Here is a 23,509-nt window from a genome sequence, read left to right on the forward strand (position 1 = left end):
CACGTGATTTCAGCCGTTGGCAGTTTGACACGCGATCTGAATCATGATTCTACACACTGATTCATTTATGCTCCGATGCTTCCCGAAGCAGTGTTTTGAAATCGGTCATCACTAAATAAGTCGTTATTTTGTTTTTTTGGTGCACCAAAAATATTCTCGTCGCTTTATAATATTAATATTGAACCACTGTGCTCACATGAACCGATTTAAATATGTTTTTAGTACCTTTATGGATCTTGGACCCTTCTAGAGGAAGTGTCATTGCTCCCTATGGAGGCCTCACCAGGGGCGGAGCCAGACATTGTAAACATCCGGGGCTTAGCCCAAATCTATATTTGTCCAATGACATTTTAATTTTCTGTTAACAGCTTTACTGACATAAAAGGAGCTTTTGTTGTAGTATTGTTGTTCAGAAAATGCACATTATTTGGCACTGTAATTTGTAACAGTTTGTTGGGTGTACCTCCTCCTACCTAGGGGGATCCGGGGGCATGCTCCCCCGGGAGAAAATTTTGTACATTTTAAGGTTAAATGCATCAATCTGGTGCACTTTGAGAGCTCAAAACTTAAGAGCTTAAGCCCATACAGTGTGCAAATTTTATTTTAGTTTATTTTTTATTAGTTTTTATTACTTACTTACTTTACACAACAGTATAGGGAAATTGCAACAATTTTGTACTAATTTCTTTTTAAAAGATAAATCCTTGAGCTTTTATTTTGATCACCAGATCACCATCTGATCGCGTACGCAAATGTGCGCACTTCTATTTAAAACGCGCAGCACAGACTGTAGGCTATATATACTTAATCACTGTATTTTGCTGTTTTATAAAGGCACAACGCCATATCTCGGTTTCGATTTTAGTTAATTTGTAAAATACAACTTAGAGACCATTTAGGCTTTGTATGTTTTAAATTTTCGGTTTATGATCTGTAGCGGCGGCACAGGGTCATTGGGAAACACTGAATGAATGTTTAGCTGACAAATGTGCCAAAGTTGTCATATTAGTTATATCATAACAGTCATTACATTCGGGGCTTGAGTCAAAACATTCAGGGCTGAAGCCCCGGCAAAATCGGCTGGCGCCGCCCCTGGGCCTCACGGAGCCATCGGATTTCAACTAAAATATCTTAATTTGTGTTCTGAAGATTAACTAAGGTCTTACGGGTGTGGAACAGCATGAAGGTAAGTAATAAATGACAGAATTTTCATTTGTGGGTGAACTAACCCTTTAAGGGAACAGTGGGAAGAGGATTTGGAAGTGTAGTCTCAGAGGCAGTCTGGCAGTCAGCATTTAGGCAAATTCATTCAACATCTATTTGTGTCAGGCATTGATTACTGCAGTTTAAGATAATGAAACTTTTAGACCTTTAGTCACTGTTCTTTCTCCTTCAGTCTGACATAAGAGAATGAGGCAGCTTGAATTCCTTTTTTTATAGTAAATAATGAAGAAACACATTATAACCACTATAAACAATAATACAGCTGATACAATGTGATACAATCCCATGCCATGATGTCTCTACACTGTTTGCTCCTTTATCTTTTCCATGGTTTTCATGTTCAGTGGATTTGATTACTTTTTCTGCTGTTGAATCTACAACAAAAACGCAAAGACAAAAATTACTGCACTGCGATAAAAGCAACAGATCCATCTATAACTTGAACATCACTACTTGACAGAAATGCACTTGTATTCAGATTGTGTAAAAACATTTTAAATTAAAATCTCATACATTCAACCAGTTTTACGTACTGTTAATGAGCAGCTGTACAGTCTTCTGTTCAGATGATTGTGTGATGTAGCAGATGTATTTTCTTGCATCAGTGTAAGTGAGATTATTGAGTTTGATGGAGAAGTTTCCTCTCAGATACTCATCAGGGAAAGTTTCAGCTCTGTTCTTGTACTTTGGGTTCTGTTCTGCTAGAGAATCTTTACCCTCAATTATACTATATACAATTTTGTCATTATTGTCTCTCCAATGCACATCAATGTCTTGGAGTTTATGATCATGTTCAGTGGAAGAACACGGCAGGACAACTGAACCACCAATAACAGCTTCTACTGTGACCTGCAGAGACACTGAAATGACAGAAAATGTAATTGTAAAGACACAATCTGACATTTATACATGTGGCATGATTTTAACTTTTAAATGTGTTGTTCAGATGCTCACCTTTGATCATCAGCACAAATACAAAGATGAAACAGCAACTGCAGAAACAAAATAAAATCCTCAAGCTCAAGTAAAATATCATGACACTAGTAATAGTGGCAAAGTCAAAGTTTGATTCCCACACAGATGGCATAAGATGTCCCTGTTGTTAAATGATCTCAGCTGTCACAGGTAACCATCAAAGCCCCACACATGAAAAATATGTGCAGAATAGATAGGAAACAAAACTTTCAGGGAATTATGTATGCATCGCTTGTCTTAATGGAGAAAAAAGTGCTTATCACCCTTCCCCGGGACTTTGATTGACAGGCGATCTGACCAACCATAATACGGAATCTGCCATTTTGTCCAACAAACAAACCAGATAGGAGAGTTAAAAAATTAATGTCCCTGGACTTGAACTTGACTTGGTGTTTAGTGATGTCTTTCTGCGGTTGAAACAACATACCTTCTAATGTTAATTCATGTTTAATATTAGTAGGAAGACATGATCGGTTCATGTGAATGAGACTGAACTGATCTGTCAGGACACGTTAAAGAGCTACAAAAACTGTATTAATTGTTTGAATTTCTTTTTAAAAAAAATGACACACTTTGAAAGCTGAGACTTTGTTTCATACCAAAAGTAACTTGTCTGTCTTATCTGTTGGCACTCTGTCAGTGTCCTCTTTGCTGCACATACCAGAACACAAAAGATGGAAATACAGCATGCTAATGCTAACTGATAACCACTAAATCCAAATAATAAAGAACGCAGATAAAACAGATAAACCTGATAATCAGGTTTATAATAATTCATGTTTAATTAATATATTAATGATGCTTAAGATTTCCATTTTTTATTAGTTTTGACAACCAAAACACAGCCGGCCAAATGCAAACACGAGCAACAAGCTACATCAGATCTTCATTGCTGAGAAGTAATGCATTTGTCCATTTGATATTTCATTCAGAATTCATCAAACATACCTGATCATCATAGTGGCACTATATATGTATTATTTAAACATATATTGCACATAAATATGTTGAAATACTTTGAAACAACAGAATCTATTGTAACTCTTTCATTTGCCATGCGTTCTACGTAAGACATCGGACGTAAGTCACGTGGAGTAATCATGAACTGGTCAGACATGCACAGATATTAGTAAAACTTTCTTAAATATACTTCAATATATTCAAGACTTTTGATCTTTTACTGAATGTTCACCATTATTAATATCAAACATGTTTCTGATCTTAGTCATTGTACCTCCAGTCACCTGTATGTCTGGACTTTAATTCATCTAAAGACATGACAAAAGCTAGACAAAAAAAAATAGACAAAATATTGTGCTAATTTCACTGAAAAATAATCAGGTTTGATATATAACAATAAAAATAAGTTGGTCTTTTCAGTAGTTAGTTATATTCGTCCTTCCGTTTGATGAGATGTATGATCTTGTAAGTAAAATGAACAGCAGTAATTGAAATGAGTAAATGTACTCAGACTTACATGAATATGAGATTGAAGCTTCTTTCTTAAACTCCTTGTCACAGACACGCCAGGCTCCAGCACCCTCCAATCACAGCGCACACCATCCCCGGAATACTAATCACCGTCACCTGCACCTCATCAGCACACTCATCACCAGCACTACTTAAGACACACTCACACACAGTCACATTGTCTGGTCTTGTTTGCATCAAAGGACCTAAATGTTTACCTCAAGGACTCCTCTTGCTACTTACCTGTACTCCATGTACCCAAGCTCCTTTCCTTGTCGTCTATCTGGTGTGAAGTGTTGTCTGAAGTCATCTACTCCATTCAGCAAGAATCATTCTCCATTGTCACTCTGCAACCACAAAAGGATTGTGTCATCATTCATCAGTCACAAACTTGCATCTGTTTACTCACCTGTTGTCATCCTAATACTCTGCTTGTGTTCAATAAACTACCTGTTAACCTATCTTCTGTCTCCTGGCTGGTCCTATTGTAACACTCCTCTAGGAAGACATTGTATTTTGGATCATGATCCTCGAGTAAATAACTTATCTGAATGATGTCTGATATATTCCTGCGGTCAGTGTCTTAGTACATTGTCATGTCAGCTTACTGAGGCTGAAAGAGAAGAACAGGAAAGCAGAAGTTCCAACAACATCCTCATTCATGACCTAGAGAGAAAAGGAAAGAAAACTGAAAAATACAGGGATTTTTTTTTTTTTTTTTTTTTTTTTTTTTTTGCCATTTGCCTTTCAAATGGTTTTCAAAAATGGATAAACAAACAGATGACTTTTTCTACAAGAAATTGCTTGTTTGTTTTTTCTGTTTATTTCATATTTGGGCTCAATCCACAAAAATCTTCTAGTTCATCAGTTTTCATCCTGACAGTCTGTACAAGTGAAGTAAGAGAATGAGTGAGAAACCAGGCTTTAAATAGGGTGAGACTGATGAAGACAATCAGTGATAAGTCCAGGCAATGGATTATGGGGAATGTAGTGTATGTAGTGAGAGAGTGAGGATAGTCTGGGGTGGAGTGCCCCCTAATGGCTTTCAAGGGCACTCCAGCTGATGAATCTAACACTGAGAATTCTTGTGGTGTTTTTTAATATATAACATCCACATAAACAGATGAAAAAGAGATTGTCCACATACACTGAAACACAAGGCTCCTTGCCTCCTCTGAATATACCTGAGAATACTGAAGTAGATTTAAAGATAACATGTATGTCTGTAATTTTACAGCATACAACTGTTTGGATTAAAAAGTTAATACAATAATTACACAATTTCATACACTGCTGATGATCAGTTCTGCTGAAGTTCAGATGAGTTTGTGATGTAGCAGATTTATTTTCCTTCAGCAGAGTATCGATGAGTTTGAGAGAGAAGTTTCCTCACAGATAATAACCAGGGAAATTTTCTTTTCTGTTCACATAACCTGAATCCTGTTTCTCTGTCTGCTGGGAATTATATCACACACAGTCTTGCTGACACCATGTCTCCAGCTCAGAACAATGTCTAGTTAAAATCCTTAATAAAATAATTTGTATTTGTCCATGTATTTTATTTATTTATTTATTTATTTATTTATTATTATTTGTAATTAATAAAAGGCCTGGTTATAAAAGCTTTTTATTAAATAATAAACACACAAATGTAATTAAAAAAACATGCTCATAAATGAATTACAGTGAACAAACGACAGGCTAGAAAAATTTTCAAGATACACTTACAGCACTAAACACTTTATCAAAACACAAAACACTTTAAATGTCCCACATTTAAGATATTATTAAAAATGTTATTAGCAAATGAATCAATCTTGGCATCTGATATACTCAGTTCATGTAAACATACAGTACTGTGCATAAGTTTAATGCATGTTAGTACCAGATAAAATTGTTTTAAGACAGTTGTTTATATATTTTGCATCAGTCCACTAGTAGGAATATCAACATTTACAAACATTAATTCCAGCAACATTTTTGTAGTAACGTTTGACTTCAATTTTACACATTTTTTGTCTAAGAAAACTTTGCGTGCAAAAGCAGAGCATTTGTACTGTATGCATTACAGCACTGTATAGTATTTGAAACAAATGAACAATGAAGCCAGTTCTCATAGTGCTCAGTCTGGTTCCTAAATACATATGTGTCTCATTTAGTTTGCAAAGGCGTATCACCTGATGCCATTGTTTGATGTTTTAAACAAGAATAGTGTTGCTGTGGCATCAGGATACTGGTGTTATAAATACTGCCACAAGTAAGAAGAGTCCGGTCCCATTTCTCCACAGGTTTATGGTGCTGAGACACGGCCGGGGCCTCCAAGAGCCATCAAGAGTCTCAGCTCTAAGAGCCCAACACCATGTCTCTAGGACATTCTGATAATTTGTTTAAGCTCTGTTCCTCTTCTGATTAAGCAGTTATCCTTGTGCGTGACAACATATGTGCCAAAATACTGCAATAGTCAGCACACAAGGAAGAAGTAGCCTGCTATCAGTGATGTGAGATATGAAGAAAAGTCATAATGGGAGTTGGAACAAAATAATAATTTGATATGCATTCAAGAATTAATGCATCAATGTTTTTCTAAACAATGTGCAGTTTTAATCTTAAGAAATAAAATTCTAAATATAAAATGCTTTTCCAGCATTAGTGTTCAGAGCTGTGTAGCAGATCTGAACTGACCACAATGATTTAAGCACATTTTTATCTTTTTACAAAGACACAACATGAGAAAGAACACTTGTGGTAAAGACAGCAACATTTTGAGTAATTTCCTTTAGATACAGCAAAAACATGTTCCTTATTCAGTGTTTCAAGATCTTATTGTGTTACACGATAAAAACAATGCAGTGCATTTGGCAAGACTATAACAGCACAAGTACAGTGTATTTTGCACCAGCAAGAAGCAATGCAAGATCTAACAATAAAGATAAAAGTAAAAATAATAATAATCAGAAAAACTTAAAGTAAAAAAGTGACCTGTTTGTCTTTTATGGCACTGTTGTTTGTTCTTCAGTTGAGACAAAGAAATTAAAGTAATCATATATTAATCAACCAGTTTTACACACTATTGATGATCAGCAGTACAGTCTTCTGAATAAGATGGGGTTGTGATGTAGCAGATATATTTTCCTGCATCAGTGTGATCAAGATTGTTGTGCTCAGATACTCATCAGGGAAAGTTTCAGCTCTGTTCTTGTACTTTGGGTTCTGTTCTGCTAGAGAATCTTTACCCTCAATTATACAATTTTGTCATTATTGTCTCTCCAATGCACATCAGTGTCTTGGAGTTTATGATCATGTTCAGTGGAAGAACAAGGCAGGACAACTGAACCACCAATAACAGCTTCTACTGTGACCTGCAGAGACACTGAAACTGTAAGTCCAAGCTGGCAGTCTGGCATTTATTTGTGTAGCATGATTTTAACTTTTAAATGTGTTGTTCAGATGCTCACCTTTGTTTATCAGCACTTTAAACACACAAATGAAGCAGCATCTGCAAAAACAGAAAAAAGTAAAAGAAACTGCAACTCAAACAGAAGATCATGACACTAATAATAATGGCAAAGTTAAAGTCTGATTCCTGCATAAACGGGATAAGATGTTCTTGTTGTTAAATGATCTCATGTTTTGTCAGTGGATAATTGTGATCTGACAGCTTATTTTATGTTGGAAATTAAGAGTTTATGTTTATTTGTTAATGGAGGATAAAACCAGGGGTGCAGCAAACATTCTAACACACACACACACACACACACACATTAGTTTAATGATATTTTCTATTACCTAACCCAATCCCTATATGCTTACAGGTGTGAATCCTGTTCCTGGAGGCCACTTTCCTGTAGAGTATAGCTCAACTCCCCTGGGTGGAAGTCCTGAAGTCCTTGATAAGCTGGACATCCCTGCCTGAATAAAACCCTCAAAGAAACCTGTGCAAAACACTAGATTTATAGAAACATAATCTCACACATTTCTAATCCTTTTTTAACTTGTGAGATCCAGCTCACTAGTTGGTGTTTTACAAGTTTAACTATATTATTGAGGATATTTTGGACATCTTAGCAGCCTTTGCTTTTACACTTTTACAACCGTTTACACTTAAAACATTTTTCGAATAATGTCTTATATATTCCCGCTGTCACTGTGCATTTAATACAATGTTATGTCTTGACTTGTGTTTATCATCACTGTAAGGGAAGAACACGATTGCAGAGCTTTCAACATCTGTAGGTTACAACTAGGATGTTGTAACCTACAGAGTTACAATATCCTTATTGTAACCTACAGAGAAAAATGAAAGAGAGAGAACTGAAAACAACAGGGAAATACAGCCTGGACTTTTCATGAATTTGCCTTTCAAATGGGCTCAAAATCTTCCTCATTCCTCTCTCTTGTTTTCATCCTGGCAGTAAGAGACTGTATTTTATGATTGGAGGAGAGATTCAGAGAGACTGAGATAGGATTGTTGTCAGATTAGATGTGCGGGCGAGTGGGCGGGTGCAGTATGTAACATTTGCATGGTCACATTATGGTTTTGTTTATTATCTTGTTATATCCTCATTCTGACCTACAGAGAAACTGAAAGAGACATATTATTTACACAATTTTTTAAAAAAGAATGATAAAATATAACAATGAAAAGGCAAAAAAGTACAGAATTATTTGTTTTGTTATTAAATTGTATTCAGGGTTGATGTTATTGTCCTGTTGCACTTCATACTCTTATGACAGGACCTCACAAACCTGACAGTCAGATTTGCATTTCTCTTCTTTCTGACATATTCTTCTGTATTGTATGTATTACAGCATTTTGTATCGTGTTTTTGCAGTACATAGATAAAATGCTTTTGATGCCTATTGTCATCATACTGTTTCTGAAATACACAGAGGCATTCAGTTTGATTTTTCTTGAATAGTTTGTTTTGTGACCTGATGCCATTATCTGATGCGTTTCATTTACTTTTAAGGAGTTGTGCTTGATGTGGAAACTCTGAGCACCAGGATGTTTGTCATACAAACATGAAAAAGCCCAATCCCATGTGTTTATTGTGATGTTCTGGTGCTGAGATACGGCTGGGGCCCTTAGAGGACATTAAAACCCTCACTGGTCCCTCAAAGAGCCCCAGTGCACTGCCTCAAAACACACCAAACATGTAGAGGAAGGGGAAGGATATGATGATCAGGAGATAGTGGTGTTCAGACACTGAGTTTTTTCCAAATGTGCACACAATTTACTACAATTTTTTGTTTTCTGGTTTTTAAACCAGAAGCCACACTTGCTTTCACACTTTGGATAAAAGCATCAGCCAAATGAATATATGTAAAACATTTGGTTTTAGTAAAAAGTGTAAGATTAGTAATATGTTTGTAATATACAACTTTGACAGATGCATTTCATCAATACAATTTATTGGGTCTTGAATATAATGATCATGCAAATACAATGAAACAATGAGCCTTGTTTTCTGTTTATACCTGAGAATTTTGAAATATATTTTAAACATAATTAACAGTTCCTACAAATACAACATTTTCAATATGAATGTTTACTAGTACAGGATTTTTAAGGCAGCAACATATTGACTCATGTTGTCTTAACTTTAGCCTATTTCAAGATCTCATTATGTTATACAATAAGAATGCAGTGAATAAGGCAAGAATTTAACAGTACAAAACAGCGTCTTTTGCATCATAAAACTGTAAAAACTATAAAACCTAAATTTAACTTTTAAACTTACAATGTGGAAAGACAAGGCAAGGTTATTTACAGAACACTTTATACACACTATTAATTTAAAGCACTTGACTTAAAAGTGATAATCATAAAGGGTACAAAATATAAAAATAGTTATTAAAGCCAGAATATGTAACTTGGTCCTTTAGCAGTTGCAGCATAAAACTACTTGCGGAGGAACATTAGGTTTGGTAATTACATGAGCTGCGAGTCGCTCTGTTATTCTGCACACATGAATCTGATGGTTTGACGTGCATCACTTACAGCTAGGACTTTGTCAATTTTGACATTTTGTGTCATTTAAATTTTTTAAAGTCATAATTTTGATTTTCTTCTCATAATAATGACTTTTTATTCCATAATTGACATTTTACGTTAGAATTTCAAATTTTTAATCTCATGTTTTATGATCTTATGTGCAAGAAATGGGCCTACATACTGAGCCCATGGTTACAGGTGAGCATCTTATCAGTGCAAATGTCACTAACAACACCCCCTCCCCCATAAATAAATAAATAATAAAAAACAGATATTTAAAAAATGACTTGCGAGCAGATAATTTATATTCTGCTGTTGTTTTGACTTGGCAATGTTACAACATAAACATTGTTTTGAGAACCTTGTCTCGACAATAAACTTAGCTCACGATGCTTTTGAGAAATGTAGCCCTTTTCAATGCACAGCAAATATGATGCTATTTGATGGTTAATTTGCGTTTCATTATGGATAATGTTGATTTCCGTTTTTGTAGCTTTAAAAAACTTCCACTGTATGTAGATGTAGAGCTTGACCTTTCCTATATTTACAGATATGACACAAAACATGCGCAGACTAATGATTTCCCATGAAATCCATCCTAACGGCTGTAAAATATAACTGTTATAGGCTTAATGTGATCAGCAGGAAATACAGTAACAGTTTCCATTCTGTTCCCTGTTCTTCAACCAAATAATTTGCACACTCTTCTCATTATTTCTTACTTTTTCCATCCAAAGTTGTTTAAGTTGTTTAAAAATTAAGCACTGACATCCTCGTCTGACTCAGTGTTTAGCGCAAAATTTCATGCAATTGTTGCCGGTACACCAAGCTATACAGTTGTGCCATGTAACAACTTTCTCTTATCAGCTTTATTATTATCAGCTCTTACTGATTCATAATGTTTTCAACCTCATGAGCATCTGATCTCATGCTGTGTCCGCCAGCACTAAGATTGCTTGAGGACTTTTTTCTCAAGTAAACTAAAATTAAACCTATAACTATAACTATAACTATACCGAGTACAATGCCACTCCAAAGCAAAGGCGATGATATCCACACACTGCTTGATTTTGTTATTCTTTGGTCTTCTTGTCCAGTTTCTGCTGTTGATTCTGCAACAAAAAAAGTATAACAGATAATTTTACCTCACTGTGACAGACAAAAGACCCGTCTATACTTAATAAACAGCAGCATTCAGACGGAAACATCACTAGTGAACTCGGGGTCAATTTCTTGCAGCATTTAGATTTTAAAGCAAACAACTGTAGTAAAATTAAAACTTCATGCACTAATCTTCTACTTTCACACACCCTTAATGATCAGCTGTACAGCAGGTTGTTCAGATGAGTGTGAGATGAGGCAGCTGTAGTCTCCTGTATCAGCATAAATGAGATTGTGGAGTTTGATGGAAAAGTTTCCTCTCTCATACTCCTCTGGAAATGATTCGGTTCTGTTTCTATACTCTGAATCCTGTTTCTCTTGTGAATGACTGCTGGGAATTATATCATGCACAATCTTGCTGCTATTGTGTCTCCAAAACACATGAATATCTTGAAGGTTATGATATTGTTCAGTGGAAGAACATGGAAGGACAACAGAACCGCCAATAACAGCCTCTACTACGGTGTCCTGCAGAAACACTGAAACAAGAGAAACTTTAACTGTAACTTTAACAGTCAGGCATTAATTTATCTTTCAAATGTAGCTTGTTCAGGTGCTCACCTTTATTTATCAGCACTGCAAACACACAGATGAAGCCACAACTGCAGAGACAGAGAAAACAAGTTCATTTAACTTCGTTTGGTTCAACTTGAATAGCACGGTACAAACAACACTAAAGTCATGAGTTTGATTCCCACATAACACACTTAATACAGGTAAAAGGGTAAGATAGGACAGGGTGTCCTCCCATACTTGGTTTTCTTACTGATCACAGATGTCACTAAATTCATCTCTAAATATATTAGAAACTGGCAGTAAATGTTCTTAAGGTAGCTTCTTTAGCCATCTTACCCTATTGGTAAAACCTTGAATTCACTACAAATCAAATTACTATAAACTAAAACTAACTTACCAGCCCAGGTGAAAAAATATTATGTTAATTTATAGTAAATACTATAGAGTTTTTGAACCATACAGTAAAGTACTTGAATTAATTTGTTGTGGTAATCCTATAGTTGCTGTGGTAATATAACAACTATAGTAATATAAACAAATTATGTTACTCAATACTGTACTAAGTTTTATTTAATCTATACGGTATATTATACTACAATACACTACAGTTTACTGTAGTAAAAACTAAAGTATACTAAAGTATTTATAACAGTTGATCAGTTCACTATAATTAATATTACAGTATGCTGTAGCATTCATTAAAAAGTGTTGTAAATACTATAATATATACAGTATACTACAATTTACTATAGTATGGTTCAAAAACACTATAGTAAACTATAGTAAATTACTATAGTATTTTTTTTTTTTTTTACCTGGGGGCAAAATGGTGCTAATATGCTAACCACTTAATCAAAATAATAGTTATAGCAGATAAACCATGCATATAAACTTTATAATCATTAATTAACCAATTTGTGTTTAATGTTTTAACAACACTTGAAAGACTTTCCTTTTAAGTCTAGTTTAAATAAAGCATTTATCAACCAAAACACAGCAGGCCCACCATAAACATCAAACTACATCAGGCCTTCTTTGCTGAAGTGTCCATATAGCGTTTGATTCTGCATTCAACAAACATACCTGATATTCATGGCTGCCACATATAATCAAAATATATTTTATTTGACTATATTGTGTAAAATGTTTTTGAAATTAGGATGAAATACTACTTTTTGTATGTATCGGAACTCTTCCGTTTCTCTGTTCCATGCGCTCTACATCAGACGTACGTCACGTGACGTCAACAATAATCACGTGAACTGATCAGACATGCGCAGTTATTCGTTAACCTTTCTCAAATTTACTTCAGCATATTTAAGACTGCTGATCTCTTGCTGAATTTTCACAATTATTAATATAAAACATGTTCTGATCTAAATTCATCTGTCTGTCACGTCTGCACTTTAATTAATCAATAAATGACGACAAAAGCTTATTTGACCTTATATTAAGTGATGTTATGTTAATATAGCTACTTTAACTTTCAAAATTTGCTTTTACCTTAAAATGTACCAATAACCACCATAATAATAGAGGTGGCACAAGAGAAGCCTTTTCATAAAACATGATTAGTAGCGTACGGTGTAGGGTCAAACACAAAGACAAAATACCAGGGCTAAATAATGCAATAAACATGAACTAAATTACATAAAATGTCACACAAAATACACTATTATTTGTAGCAACATTACTGACAACAAAAATTAGTATTATTTATAAAAAATGTAATCATGTGATCTGATGTGTAATGAATTCTGGAATGTTCTTTTTACTGTTTTGCCTAAACAGCCTAAATTATCAGATAACCTTATTCATATTTTTTATTTGTCCAAACCATACATTTTTACAGTATTTTACAGTAAAATTACATATAATATGATGTTGAAAAAACATTTGCAGTCATATACAGTAAGGTAACTTAGTACCTTTAACCAGTTGACATGTTTTAACTGTTTTGACATATTCAGTATACAAAATATTGTGCTACAGTAGTTTCACTGAAAAATACTTACGTTTGATATATAATAATAATAATAATAGGGATGTCCAGATCCGATCACGCGATCGGAAATCGGGCCCGATCACGTGGTTTCAGACTCGATCGGAATCGGACGTTACCTCCCGATCAGGACTCGGATATATATGTATTGGGGTGCAACGGTTCTCTGTAAAAAATCGAACCGTACGGTTCTCCACTTACGGTTCGGTACGCACTTGCACCGTGGTCCATCTCGAATGAGGACGCATCTATTGGTTAATATGGTTTGTTTAAAATAGCAACGTGGGAAACAGACAGACAGAGTTCAGATAATGTATGTTCCAGTCGATGGATGCGCAAAACGTTACAACAACAATAATCAGAAAGCGTGGACAAAACAGTTACTCTTTGTAAACTGTTAACTGCGAGTGCCGTCTGCTCTAATGTCCAGTCATGTACGCCGTCATCGCCGTTGATAGCGCGAGCGCAGGTGAGACCTGAACAGCACACGCTGCTATCTGTGTTTAAACTAACCCATGTAAGCCTTGCTGATTTAAACCTTCAAGAACAAGACGCGAAAGAGAGCTCGCGCGCTGTGAGAAGATTTGTGTGCGCTCATCCGAAGCGCGCACACGCTTATTTCAGTCAGCGCGCAAATACTGAGTTCTCTTTCAAGTCTTGCGCTTCAGCGGACAAATTCATACAAAAATTATGTCAACATGCCCGTCTTAGCGAGTATCCTAGCAAACATAGTCGGTTATGTCTTAAGTGAACGTATATTAGTCGAGAAAGAAAGGCACATGTGTAACAGTATATGTAGGCCTACTGGATCGTGCATGTCTTATAGGGAAAAAAACTATTCCTGCTGCCTGTTTTTAATGTTAAATCAAACAACAAATAACAAAGAAATCACTCACTGCTCTTGACTGAATAGTTTTTGTAACTTCAATAATGATTAATCTTTATTTATTTTATACAGTAAAGATAATATGCAGTGATATTTTATATTTGATTAGTTTATCCATTTTCTGTACGTGAAAACGATTGTTAGATACCTGAAAAACCTGAAAAGCACTGTTCCTGGATCATGGATCTGTTTTTTCGCTCTTCTTTATTCTTTTTTATGTATTATAGCAGTATCGGATCGGGACTCGGTATCGGTAGATACTCAAAATCAAATGACTCAGACTCGGACTCGAGGGCAAAAAAACGTGATCGGGACATCCCTAATAATAATAATAATAATAATAATAATAATAATAATAATAGATGATCTTTTCAAATTAGTAAATGTGCTCAGACTTACATGAATATGAGAATGAAGCTTCTTTCTTAAACTTCTCTTGGAAAACATTGTGTTCCGGATCCTGATCCTCAAGTGAATCATTTCTCTGAATGACGTCTGATATATTCCTGCTGTCATCGAGTCTTAATACTCCGTCACATCTTGACTTTAGTTTACTGTCACTGCAAGAGCAGGACAAGAACGCAGAATTTCAAATAACCCTCATTCTGACCTACAGAGAAAAAAGAAAGAGAAAGAATGACAAACAACAGGAAAATACAGTCTGGCTTTTAAAAATGGTTTTCAAAAATTAATTAACAAATGAATCTTCTACAACAAGAAATTACCTGTTTTTTGTTGTTGTTTATTTGTTTGTTTTTTCTTTTTCTTTTCATATCCGAGCTCAGGTCTGCCTCATAGTTCCTCTCTCTTGTTTTCGTTCTGACAGAATGTGCTGTGCTGTGAAGAGATTCAAGGGTGATTCCCTGATGGGAGGAGAAACTTCTAGTTTCTCTAGTCAGAATAGTTTTTCTAGCCAGACTAGATGAGCAGGTGAGTGGGCAAGTGCAGAGTGTTTTGTGGTTTTGTTTAAACTGCATCCTCATTCTGACAGAGACACTAAAAGAGAGAGAAAGCAAACACAGCCTTGTCATGAATTTGCCTTTAAACTTTGTTTATAAACATACAGTATCAGAATGTAGGTCTGGTTGTGTGCTGCTTGTTTTAATTCAGTTTACCTTTTTGAATTCATTGGCACACATGCATTTGTTTTGCTTTATTATTTTGCATTATTTTAATGTTAATAGATTCAAGATTCAAGTGGCTTTATTGGCATGGTAAAAAGGTTTTACAGATAAAATAATAACAATGAGACAGAAAAGGCAAAAATGTGCACAGTGATTTGTTTTGTTATTTAAATATTATTCATTGTTGATGTTTCCTCTTATGGCTGCCAGGTTTACGTTTCTCTTCTTTTTGATGTATTTTCTATATTGTATGTATTAGCATTTTGTATTGTTTGAATTATAGAATATTGTTTTGTATGTTTTTTTTTATTATTATTATTATTATATGGACAAAATTATTTCGATGTCTGTTTTTTCAGTGTGCCGTTTCTGAAATACATCGGTTTGATTCATTTGGTTTGATTTTTCATCGAGATAAGCACAGGTTTGACCAGATGTCATTCACTAGTAAGGAGTGGTGCTTGATGTGGAAACTCAAACTTAACATTCACTTCACATGAGCAGACGCAACACACATCTATGTAATATGTTTTCTCTGCTGCCCTCAAGAGGCTGCAATTGTTATTTTTTTCCCCATATAAACCCAATGGATACCTCAGATACTATTCAAAATAACTTTTTTTTAACTGTAGGACTATCTACATCAGGGGTCATCAACTATATTTGTCCAAGGGCCAGAATTTTTCACTGCAGACTCTGTAAGGGCCAGATACTCGTAATATAAAATAAAATTCGAATTGTATCCTAATACTGTATGTTATTATTTGATATACTAATTCTAATTCCAAATTTATGTTATTTTTTACATATTACCTGTACTGCAGCAAGCCACCAGGGGGCGATAGCGATATTTTAGGCTTCATATTTGTGAGGCTTTCAAGCTGTCCATCACTGTCACGCAATTGTGCGCAAATCCCAGGCAAGGAAAATTTTGACATTTGTGAAAAAATGAGCACGTGAAACAATAAAAGATGTTCAATGAGAGAACGCGTTTATCGTCATTCTTGACTGAAGGCAGGCTATGGCACAAGCTACTTTTCAGAAGGCTTTTTGTTTCGTTAGATTAAAAATAAAAAACGGTTCTCATTCCCCCTTGAATAAGGCCGGCGACACACTGGCTGCGTGAGCGACTCAGCTGCGTGGCGTGTCCGTTTTTATTTCGGCTCCCATATTTAACAGGTTGGAGTTTGCACACTGAGACACGCGTCTCAGGCGCGCTCGAGCCATGCAGAAAACGCGTGCATGCTAGAAATAGAACCGACGCGTGTTCCAGCAACGGGAGTGTTCTCTGGCTAGAGCGCAGAACAGCGGAGTTTGTGCATGTCTGAGCTTGTGTTTTGTTGCTTTGACATTGTGGAAAATAGAATAATAGACAAAATGTATTAGCATTTTTACCCGTTATTATCAATCTAAATTAATCTCGTTTTAATTTAACTTAATTTCGTTTTTCTTTGTTTAAATTTCTGTGTCAATTTGTTAGTCAGAAAATTATTAGACTACCTTAAAAGTATTGCTTAATTTAACAGACCTGTGTGTGTGCGTTTTATATCACTAGTGCAGTGTCCGTTCTCGGAGCATAAGCCCTGCCCGCGTGAGGTGCGCCGCTTCCCGCTCGCGCTGCTCTAACTGTAGTTTACTAAAAGTTTATTAATTCTGAATGTGTCGCGTCTCGCGTGTCCATCTATATTGCACCAAATGCGACACTGCACTCCCCTGTGAAGTCGATTGGATGAACGGTTCTCGAAATAATAAAAATGCAAACGGATATACAGACACAGATTCCTGCCTTTATTAGAGAGAAAAATATGTTCAGCCCCTCTCTCCGAAGCTTCGAATAGTCGATGTTCATCAAAAAATGGTATTCGGACCAGCCCTAAACTTTTTCCTCTTACAAGGCTATTCCTGAATTCAGTATTATTCTGGGGGCCGGATGGAAATCTCTGGCGGGCCGGATTTGGCCCGCGGGCCGCCAGTTGACGTTGCATGATCTACATGAACAGGGATGGATATGATGATGAGATTTTTATCCAAATGCACACCAGTTAAATCTCATATTTCCACAGAGATGCTACAACAATTTTTCCATCTGCCACCATCAGAAATGTCATTACTCTTGATCCTTCTCTGACCCTGGATTTTTACATTAGTAAACTTTCCAAAGTTGCATTCACAGTATAGTCCAACTTTTTAGTCCAACTTTCAGCCCAAAAGATGCTGAATTACCAGTGCATGCTTTTATTACATTGAGCCTCGACTACTGTGATGCTCTTTTTTGCTGGATTACAGTACACTCTATTTCTCACTTACAGTACATTCAAAATTCTGCTGCAAGAATATTAACCCATATTAAACTATCTGCTCATATCACCCCTGTCTTTTTTAACCTCCACTAGGTCATCTTACATTATTTACTAAATTCTTCTGCTTACCTTTAAATCACTCGATGGCCTTGCTCCTTGCTATCTCTCTGATTTACTTTCTTCTTACATTCCTTCTTGATCACTTTGATCTTCAGGGTGTGCCCTTCTTACTGTACCTATATTTCGTCTATCTTCAATGAACAGCTGGTCGTTTTCTGTCATGACTCATAAGCTATGGGACTCACTACGACTGGCACTATAAGGACAATAACCTCACTCTGAATTCAAATCACAACTTAAAACCTACTTGTTTACCCAATACTAGTCATAATAAGTTTCCTTTCCATACACTTTCCAAATCCTGTACTCCCAGTTGTAATGCTTCCTCAGAATATTTTTGTTACATGTATCTGTCTTGCGTGTTTGTTGTTTATTCTATCCATTTTATATTTTGTTTACTCTATACCACGCTATGTGTCTCTGCTTTTGTACTTAATTGTATGATGATATGCAACTGCAATCATGTCTATTCGGACGGGATTAGTTTTACAAAGTAATTTTACTTCAGGACGTCTGTAATATTAATTGGCCAATTCTCACGGGACAAGACATCTCAGTAAAACTAGCAGAAGTAGGAGGGGTAACGCGATTTACGCACCACTTTCACCTCCCTGTCGTCATGTGGGTATAAATTCCTTCCTGAAACAATGTGCGCAAACACATATAATCTAAATATATAAACTATATATCACAGTTAGGTCTGGTCAAAAGATTTATTAATTAAATTCTGATTGGATTATGATGGAAGGCACTTTGCTAAAGATCAAATTTGTTTTGTGCCTCTGACAATTGCTACGATCATCTTTTTGCTCTGAATGGTATGGAAAATACTTGAGGTTTGCCACAGACTTGTCCCACCACCTACAGCACAAATGATTGTTTCTTCAGGTGAAATTACCTGTTTTTTGTTGTTGTTTATTGGTTTGTTTTTATTTTTATATCTGTGCTCAATCCAGAAAGGTCTGCCTCACAGGTCCTCTCCCTTGTTTTCGTTCTGACAGAATGTACTGTGAAGAGATTCAAAGGTGATATTCCCTGACGGTCTGATCAGGGTCTGAAACTTCAAGTTTCTCTAGTCAGACTAGATGAGCAGGTGAGTGGGCAAGTGCAGAGTGTTTTGTGGTTTTGTTTAAACTGCATCCTCATTCTGACAGAAACTAAAAGAGAGAGAAAGCAAACACAGCCTTGTCATGAATATGCCTTTTTTTTCTTTTTTTAAGCAAAAAGACAGTTGCTAAAGAAGAAAAAAGCAGTGACAGTTATATACATATACAAATACAGAAGAAGACAGGAAGAGAGAGACAAAGAGTAGGCTATAGATATATGGTTGTAGTAGTTTCAGCAGGTACAGGTACAAAGATCAGTTAAGTCAATTTCATGAATTGTATTAGTAATTACTGTTTAGCTTTCCTTGTTGTAGGGATTAAGAAAGAGGGGAAAAAAACTGGAAGTGGCTGCGCTCAGTGATAAATAGATATCAATACAATGTAATGCAACAACAACAATAATAATAATAATAAATAATAATAACAATAATAATAGTAGTTGCAGTAGCTGTCTGTGCTGGATTGGAAGTAATGGCAGTAGCATTGGTAGTGATGATAATAATAATAATAATGACAATAATATTAATGATAATAATAATAATAATTGGACTAGTCAGTGAAATGATTACAGACAAATCCATATCCCGCTAGGTTCAGAAGCCACTCCATTCCTGGTGGCAAGCACAATCGATAGACCCGTCCATACAACCATCAAACCCGCCTCTGATTCGCCTTATCTCTCCTTCACACCCCCGGACATACCAGACTCTCGTGCCAGTGTCAGGCACCTCCAGACAAGGCTCACCTTGTCTGGGTGTGACCCAACAACTGACTATTCTTATGTGAATTCCTGGTGTTCAATTTATCAGTTGAGTCATTTTAAATTATATTCTTTGGGTATAACTGCGGTGTGCCCTAGCCAGCGTTTAACCCAACAGAGATGTTTGACCCAGAACACCGGCAGAGGTGGCGAAAGGAGGAGGCAGGCAATGCAAAAAACAAAAATTAAAACAAAACAAAAAAAGAAACAAAACAAACCATAATCGACAATGCCTGTGTCAAACGGATGTGCCAGTCAGACCCACCGACAGAAACAGAGTGGCCGCCAAACTCAGATAAAACTCAGATTTTACAGATAAAATAATAACAATGAGACATAAAAGGCAAAAATGTGCACAGTGATTTGTTTTGTTATTTAAATATTATTCATTGTTGATGTTTCCTCTTCTCATGGCTGCCAGGTTTGCGTTTCTCTTCTTTTTGATGTATTTTCTATATTGTATGTATTAGCATTTTGTATTGTTTGTATTATTGAATATTGTTTTGTATGTTTTTTTTATTATTATATGGACAAAATGATTTCGATGTCTGTTTTGTCAGTGTGCCGTTTCTGAAATAAATCAGTTTGATTCATTTGGTTTGATTTTTCATCGTGATAAGCACAGGTTTGACCAGATATCATTCACTAGTAAGGAGTGGTGCTTGATGTGGAAATTCGAACTTAACATTCACTTCACGTGAGCAGACGCAACACACATCTATGTAATATGTTTTCTCTGCTGCCCTCAAGAGGCTGCAATTGTTATTTTTACCCCCATATAAACCCAATGGATACCTCAGATACTATTCAAAATTACTTTTTTTTAACTGTAGGACTATCTACAAGAACAGGGTTGGATATGATGATGAGATTTTTATCCAAATGCACACCAATTAAATTCTTATATTACCACAAATGTGCTATTTGTTTGTTTGTTTGTTTATTTATTTATTTATTTATTTTAGTTGACCAAAAATTATGTAAGTGTTGTCACTGGCAAACAGACAAAGAAGATCAAAGGTAATTCCAACACAGTGAACTAATGATGCACAGCTGTGAGTGAGTTAGTGTCCATAGTGCCTGATGAGTGGCAGGAACTTGGAACAAAGGTACAAATGTGACGAATGAAAACCAAAATAAACAGAACATGGCATGAAGGTAACTAAAGTTCCCAGCTTTAACCTACAACAATTTTTCCATCTGCCACCATCAGAAATTTCTTGAAACTCTTGATCCTCCTCTTTAACCTTGGATTTTTACATTAGTAAACTTTCCAAAGTTTCATTCATAGTATAGTCCAACTTTGTTCTTATGTCAGCCCAAAAGATGCTGAATTACCAGTGCACGCTTTTATTACATTGAGCCTCGACTACTGTAATGCTCTTTTTTGCTGGATTACAGCACACTCTATTTCTCACTTACAGTACATTCAAAATTCTGCTGCAAGAACATTAACCCATATTAAACTATCTGCTCATATCACCCCTGTCTTATTTGCAACATCCTGTGTCATCTCACATTACCTTTAAATCACTTGATGGCCTTGCTCCTTGCTATCTCTCTGATTTACTTTCTTCTTACATTCCTTCTTGATCACTTCGTTCTGCTTTTGTACTTAATTGTATCATGATATGTAACTGCAATCATGTCTGTTTCGGGACTGGGCAAATGTCTACTGTCCACTTAATTGATTATGTGAAATGACTGTCTGTAACTATGCGAAATGGCTGTCTTATGATAATGCTTTTGTAAAGCGTCCTTGAGCTTGAGAAAGGTGCTATATAAATTAAACATTATCAACATCTACTGCCATAGGCCTACAAAAATAGAGACATAGCCTGTGCAGTTGTCACAGTAGCAGAGTCTGTTACAGGGTGTCCTGTTGTACTGCTTAGGCAGCAGCTCCACCTTGTGGGGAATTTGGGTATTGTTCACATGTAACAGGGAGTCAGCAGTGTTGTTCTACTGTTGTGCATGTCAGTTCTGAAACAGAACAATACACGGATCTTAATACACAGTTTGTGTAGCGTCCTTATTCACCAACATACAACATGGTGTCAGATAGGCTAGGACCCAAAAGTGAGCTTATGTAGCCAGTCGCTGACGCGACGCGTTTGGTTTATTTACTAGAAAGTTAAGTTATATTTACGTTCATTCGCGGCAAACCAGCTAACATTGCGAATGGAAGATGGCATCGTCCATTCCACCACCTGAGCCGATGAAGATGTCCGGTGACTTGAGCAGCAATTGGGCAAGTTTTCGAGCAGAGTTTGATGATTACTTGCTGGCGACCGGACTATGTAAAGAAAGATGCGGACGTGCAAGCGGCAACACTAAGATGGCTAATGGGCAGTGAGTGCCGACACATATACAAGCACAACCTGGGTCTCACACAAGACCAGCAGAAAGATGAAAAAGCCATACTGGACGCACTTGAAGCCTACTTCACACCCACAAAAAATGTCATCTTCGAGAGGTACGTTTTTGGAAATCTTAGACAAGAGGAGAGTGAGACTATTGATGCGTTTGTTACGAGACTGAGAGAAAAAGCGGCAACATGTGAATTATGGGATCCTAAGAGACCAGCTCATAAGAGACAGGCTTGTTCTTGGAATAACTGATGAGAGCGCGAGACGCCGTCTGCTCAGAGAAAAAGACCTCACATTGGCAATGGCGGTTGATATTTGCCGCGCTGCAGAGATTATGGACAATAAGTTGAAAACTATGGCGCTGGACCACTCTAGGCCTGGGGAAAGCCTTAATGTGGCAGAGGGACAGCGACGGCGGCCTACCAGCAGGCCATTTGAGCCATTCGCCAAACCTGCACAGAGCATGAGAGGAACAGGCGAGTGCAGGTACTGTGGCACTCAACACAGACGTGGGCGGGACCAGTGCCCCGCATTTGGGAAAGCATGCCGCTCGTGCGGCACCCCCAATCACTTTTCTAAAGTATGCATGAAAAGAGGCCAGAACACACGCCAGTTGCACATGATGGACGCCCCCTCTGAAGAGGACCAAGATGATGATGATGGTGGCAATCTGGGCCAGATATACACAGCAATGAGTATAGGAGCAGTGAACACACAGGGGAAGAAATGGTTTGTCAACCTCCCACTGCAGAACGGGCCCCAGAGATGCCAGCTCGACTCCGGAGCAACCTGCAACGTGATGAGCATTAAGGATAAAATGAGACTATGACCTAGGATGCCTCTTCAGCCTAGTCTCACCAGACTAAAACTTTACAACAGTGCCTGGATGAACTCAATGGGCCTGTTCAGCACTCAGTGCGTCATTAGAGGCAGGAGACACAAACTTGACTTTGAAATTGTGAAATCCAGCCAGAGGCCACTACTTTCAGGTTCCACATGCGAGGATCTCGGTCTGATTCGTTTCACTATTCCTGAGGAGCTGAATAGTGTAGAGCACAGCAAGTTGAGCATGCTGACTAAAGAGAGCTTAATCAGCATGTACCATGATGTCTTCAACTGCCTCATTGACTCTCTACCTGGCGACCTACACTTTGAGCTGGACAGCACTGTGGCCCCTGTGCAGTGCGCTCCCAGAAACGTACCAGTGACCCTCAAGGCAGCCGTTAAAGCGCAGTTGGATCAGTATGAAAGGGATGGACACTTAGTCACAGTCACACAACCCACTGACTGGATAAGTAACCTGGTCATAGTAAAGAAGCCAAAGAAACTTAGGCTCTGTATTGACCCCAGACCCCTGAACCGTGCTCTCAAGCGGTCCCATTACCTTATGCCCACCTTAGATGATGTGCTGTACAAACTGCCAAAAGCACATATCTTCACGCTGGTGGACGCACGGGATGCATTTCTACAGTGCCGCCTGGATGAGGAGAGCAGCCTGATG

At 36.9% G+C, this 23,509-nt stretch overlaps 2 protein-coding genes across 9 annotated transcripts; both read right to left on the bottom strand.

Moving 5' to 3' along the window:
- Positions 1–1,420: 1,420 nt before the first annotated feature.
- Positions 1,421–4,558, bottom strand: LOC125253839 (ICOS ligand-like). Of its 6 annotated transcripts, none has more exons than XR_007181554.1 (6): positions 4,120–4,270; positions 3,913–4,016; positions 3,677–3,817; positions 2,179–2,216; positions 1,758–2,084; positions 1,421–1,598 (listed from the first exon to the last, which is right to left on the bottom strand). XR_007181554.1 is itself a non-coding variant. In XM_048168041.1 (5 exons), the coding sequence occupies exons 3-5, from the start codon at positions 2,186–2,188 to the stop codon at positions 1,435–1,437; spliced, it is 501 nt and encodes a 166-aa protein (XP_048023998.1). In that variant the 5' UTR covers positions 2,189–2,216; positions 3,677–4,016; positions 4,278–4,558; the 3' UTR covers positions 1,421–1,434. The 6 variants fall into 6 exon arrangements, 4 of the variants coding, with proteins under 4 accessions (XP_048023998.1, XP_048023981.1, XP_048023990.1 ...); XR_007181556.1 differs by having other exon boundaries at positions 3,677–3,820; XM_048168041.1 differs by lacking the exon at positions 4,120–4,270 and adding an exon at positions 4,278–4,558 and having other exon boundaries at positions 3,677–4,016.
- Positions 4,559–9,064: 4,506 nt separating this feature from the next.
- On the bottom strand, positions 9,065–17,797 carry LOC125253859 (ICOS ligand-like). Of its 3 annotated transcripts, XR_007181557.1 has the most exons (5): positions 17,783–17,797; positions 14,955–15,225; positions 14,629–14,839; positions 11,387–11,427; positions 11,207–11,304 (listed from the first exon to the last, which is right to left on the bottom strand). XR_007181557.1 is itself a non-coding variant. In XM_048168073.1 (4 exons), the coding sequence occupies exons 1-4, from the start codon at positions 12,433–12,435 to the stop codon at positions 10,550–10,552; spliced, it is 624 nt and encodes a 207-aa protein (XP_048024030.1). In that variant the 5' UTR covers positions 12,436–13,259; the 3' UTR covers positions 9,065–10,549. The 3 variants fall into 3 exon arrangements, 2 of the variants coding, with proteins under 2 accessions (XP_048024030.1, XP_048024040.1); XM_048168073.1 differs by lacking the exons at positions 14,629–14,839; positions 14,955–15,225; positions 17,783–17,797 and adding exons at positions 9,065–10,776; positions 12,425–13,259 and having other exon boundaries at positions 10,975–11,319; XM_048168083.1 differs by lacking the exons at positions 14,629–14,839; positions 14,955–15,225; positions 17,783–17,797 and adding exons at positions 9,065–10,776; positions 12,425–13,241 and having other exon boundaries at positions 10,975–11,304.
- Between the last annotated feature and the right edge of the window lie 5,712 nt (positions 17,798–23,509).

Source organism: Megalobrama amblycephala, linkage group LG2 (assembly GCF_018812025.1).
Source record: "Megalobrama amblycephala isolate DHTTF-2021 linkage group LG2, ASM1881202v1, whole genome shotgun sequence".
Classification (NCBI taxonomy): domain Eukaryota; kingdom Metazoa; phylum Chordata; class Actinopteri; order Cypriniformes; family Xenocyprididae; genus Megalobrama; species Megalobrama amblycephala.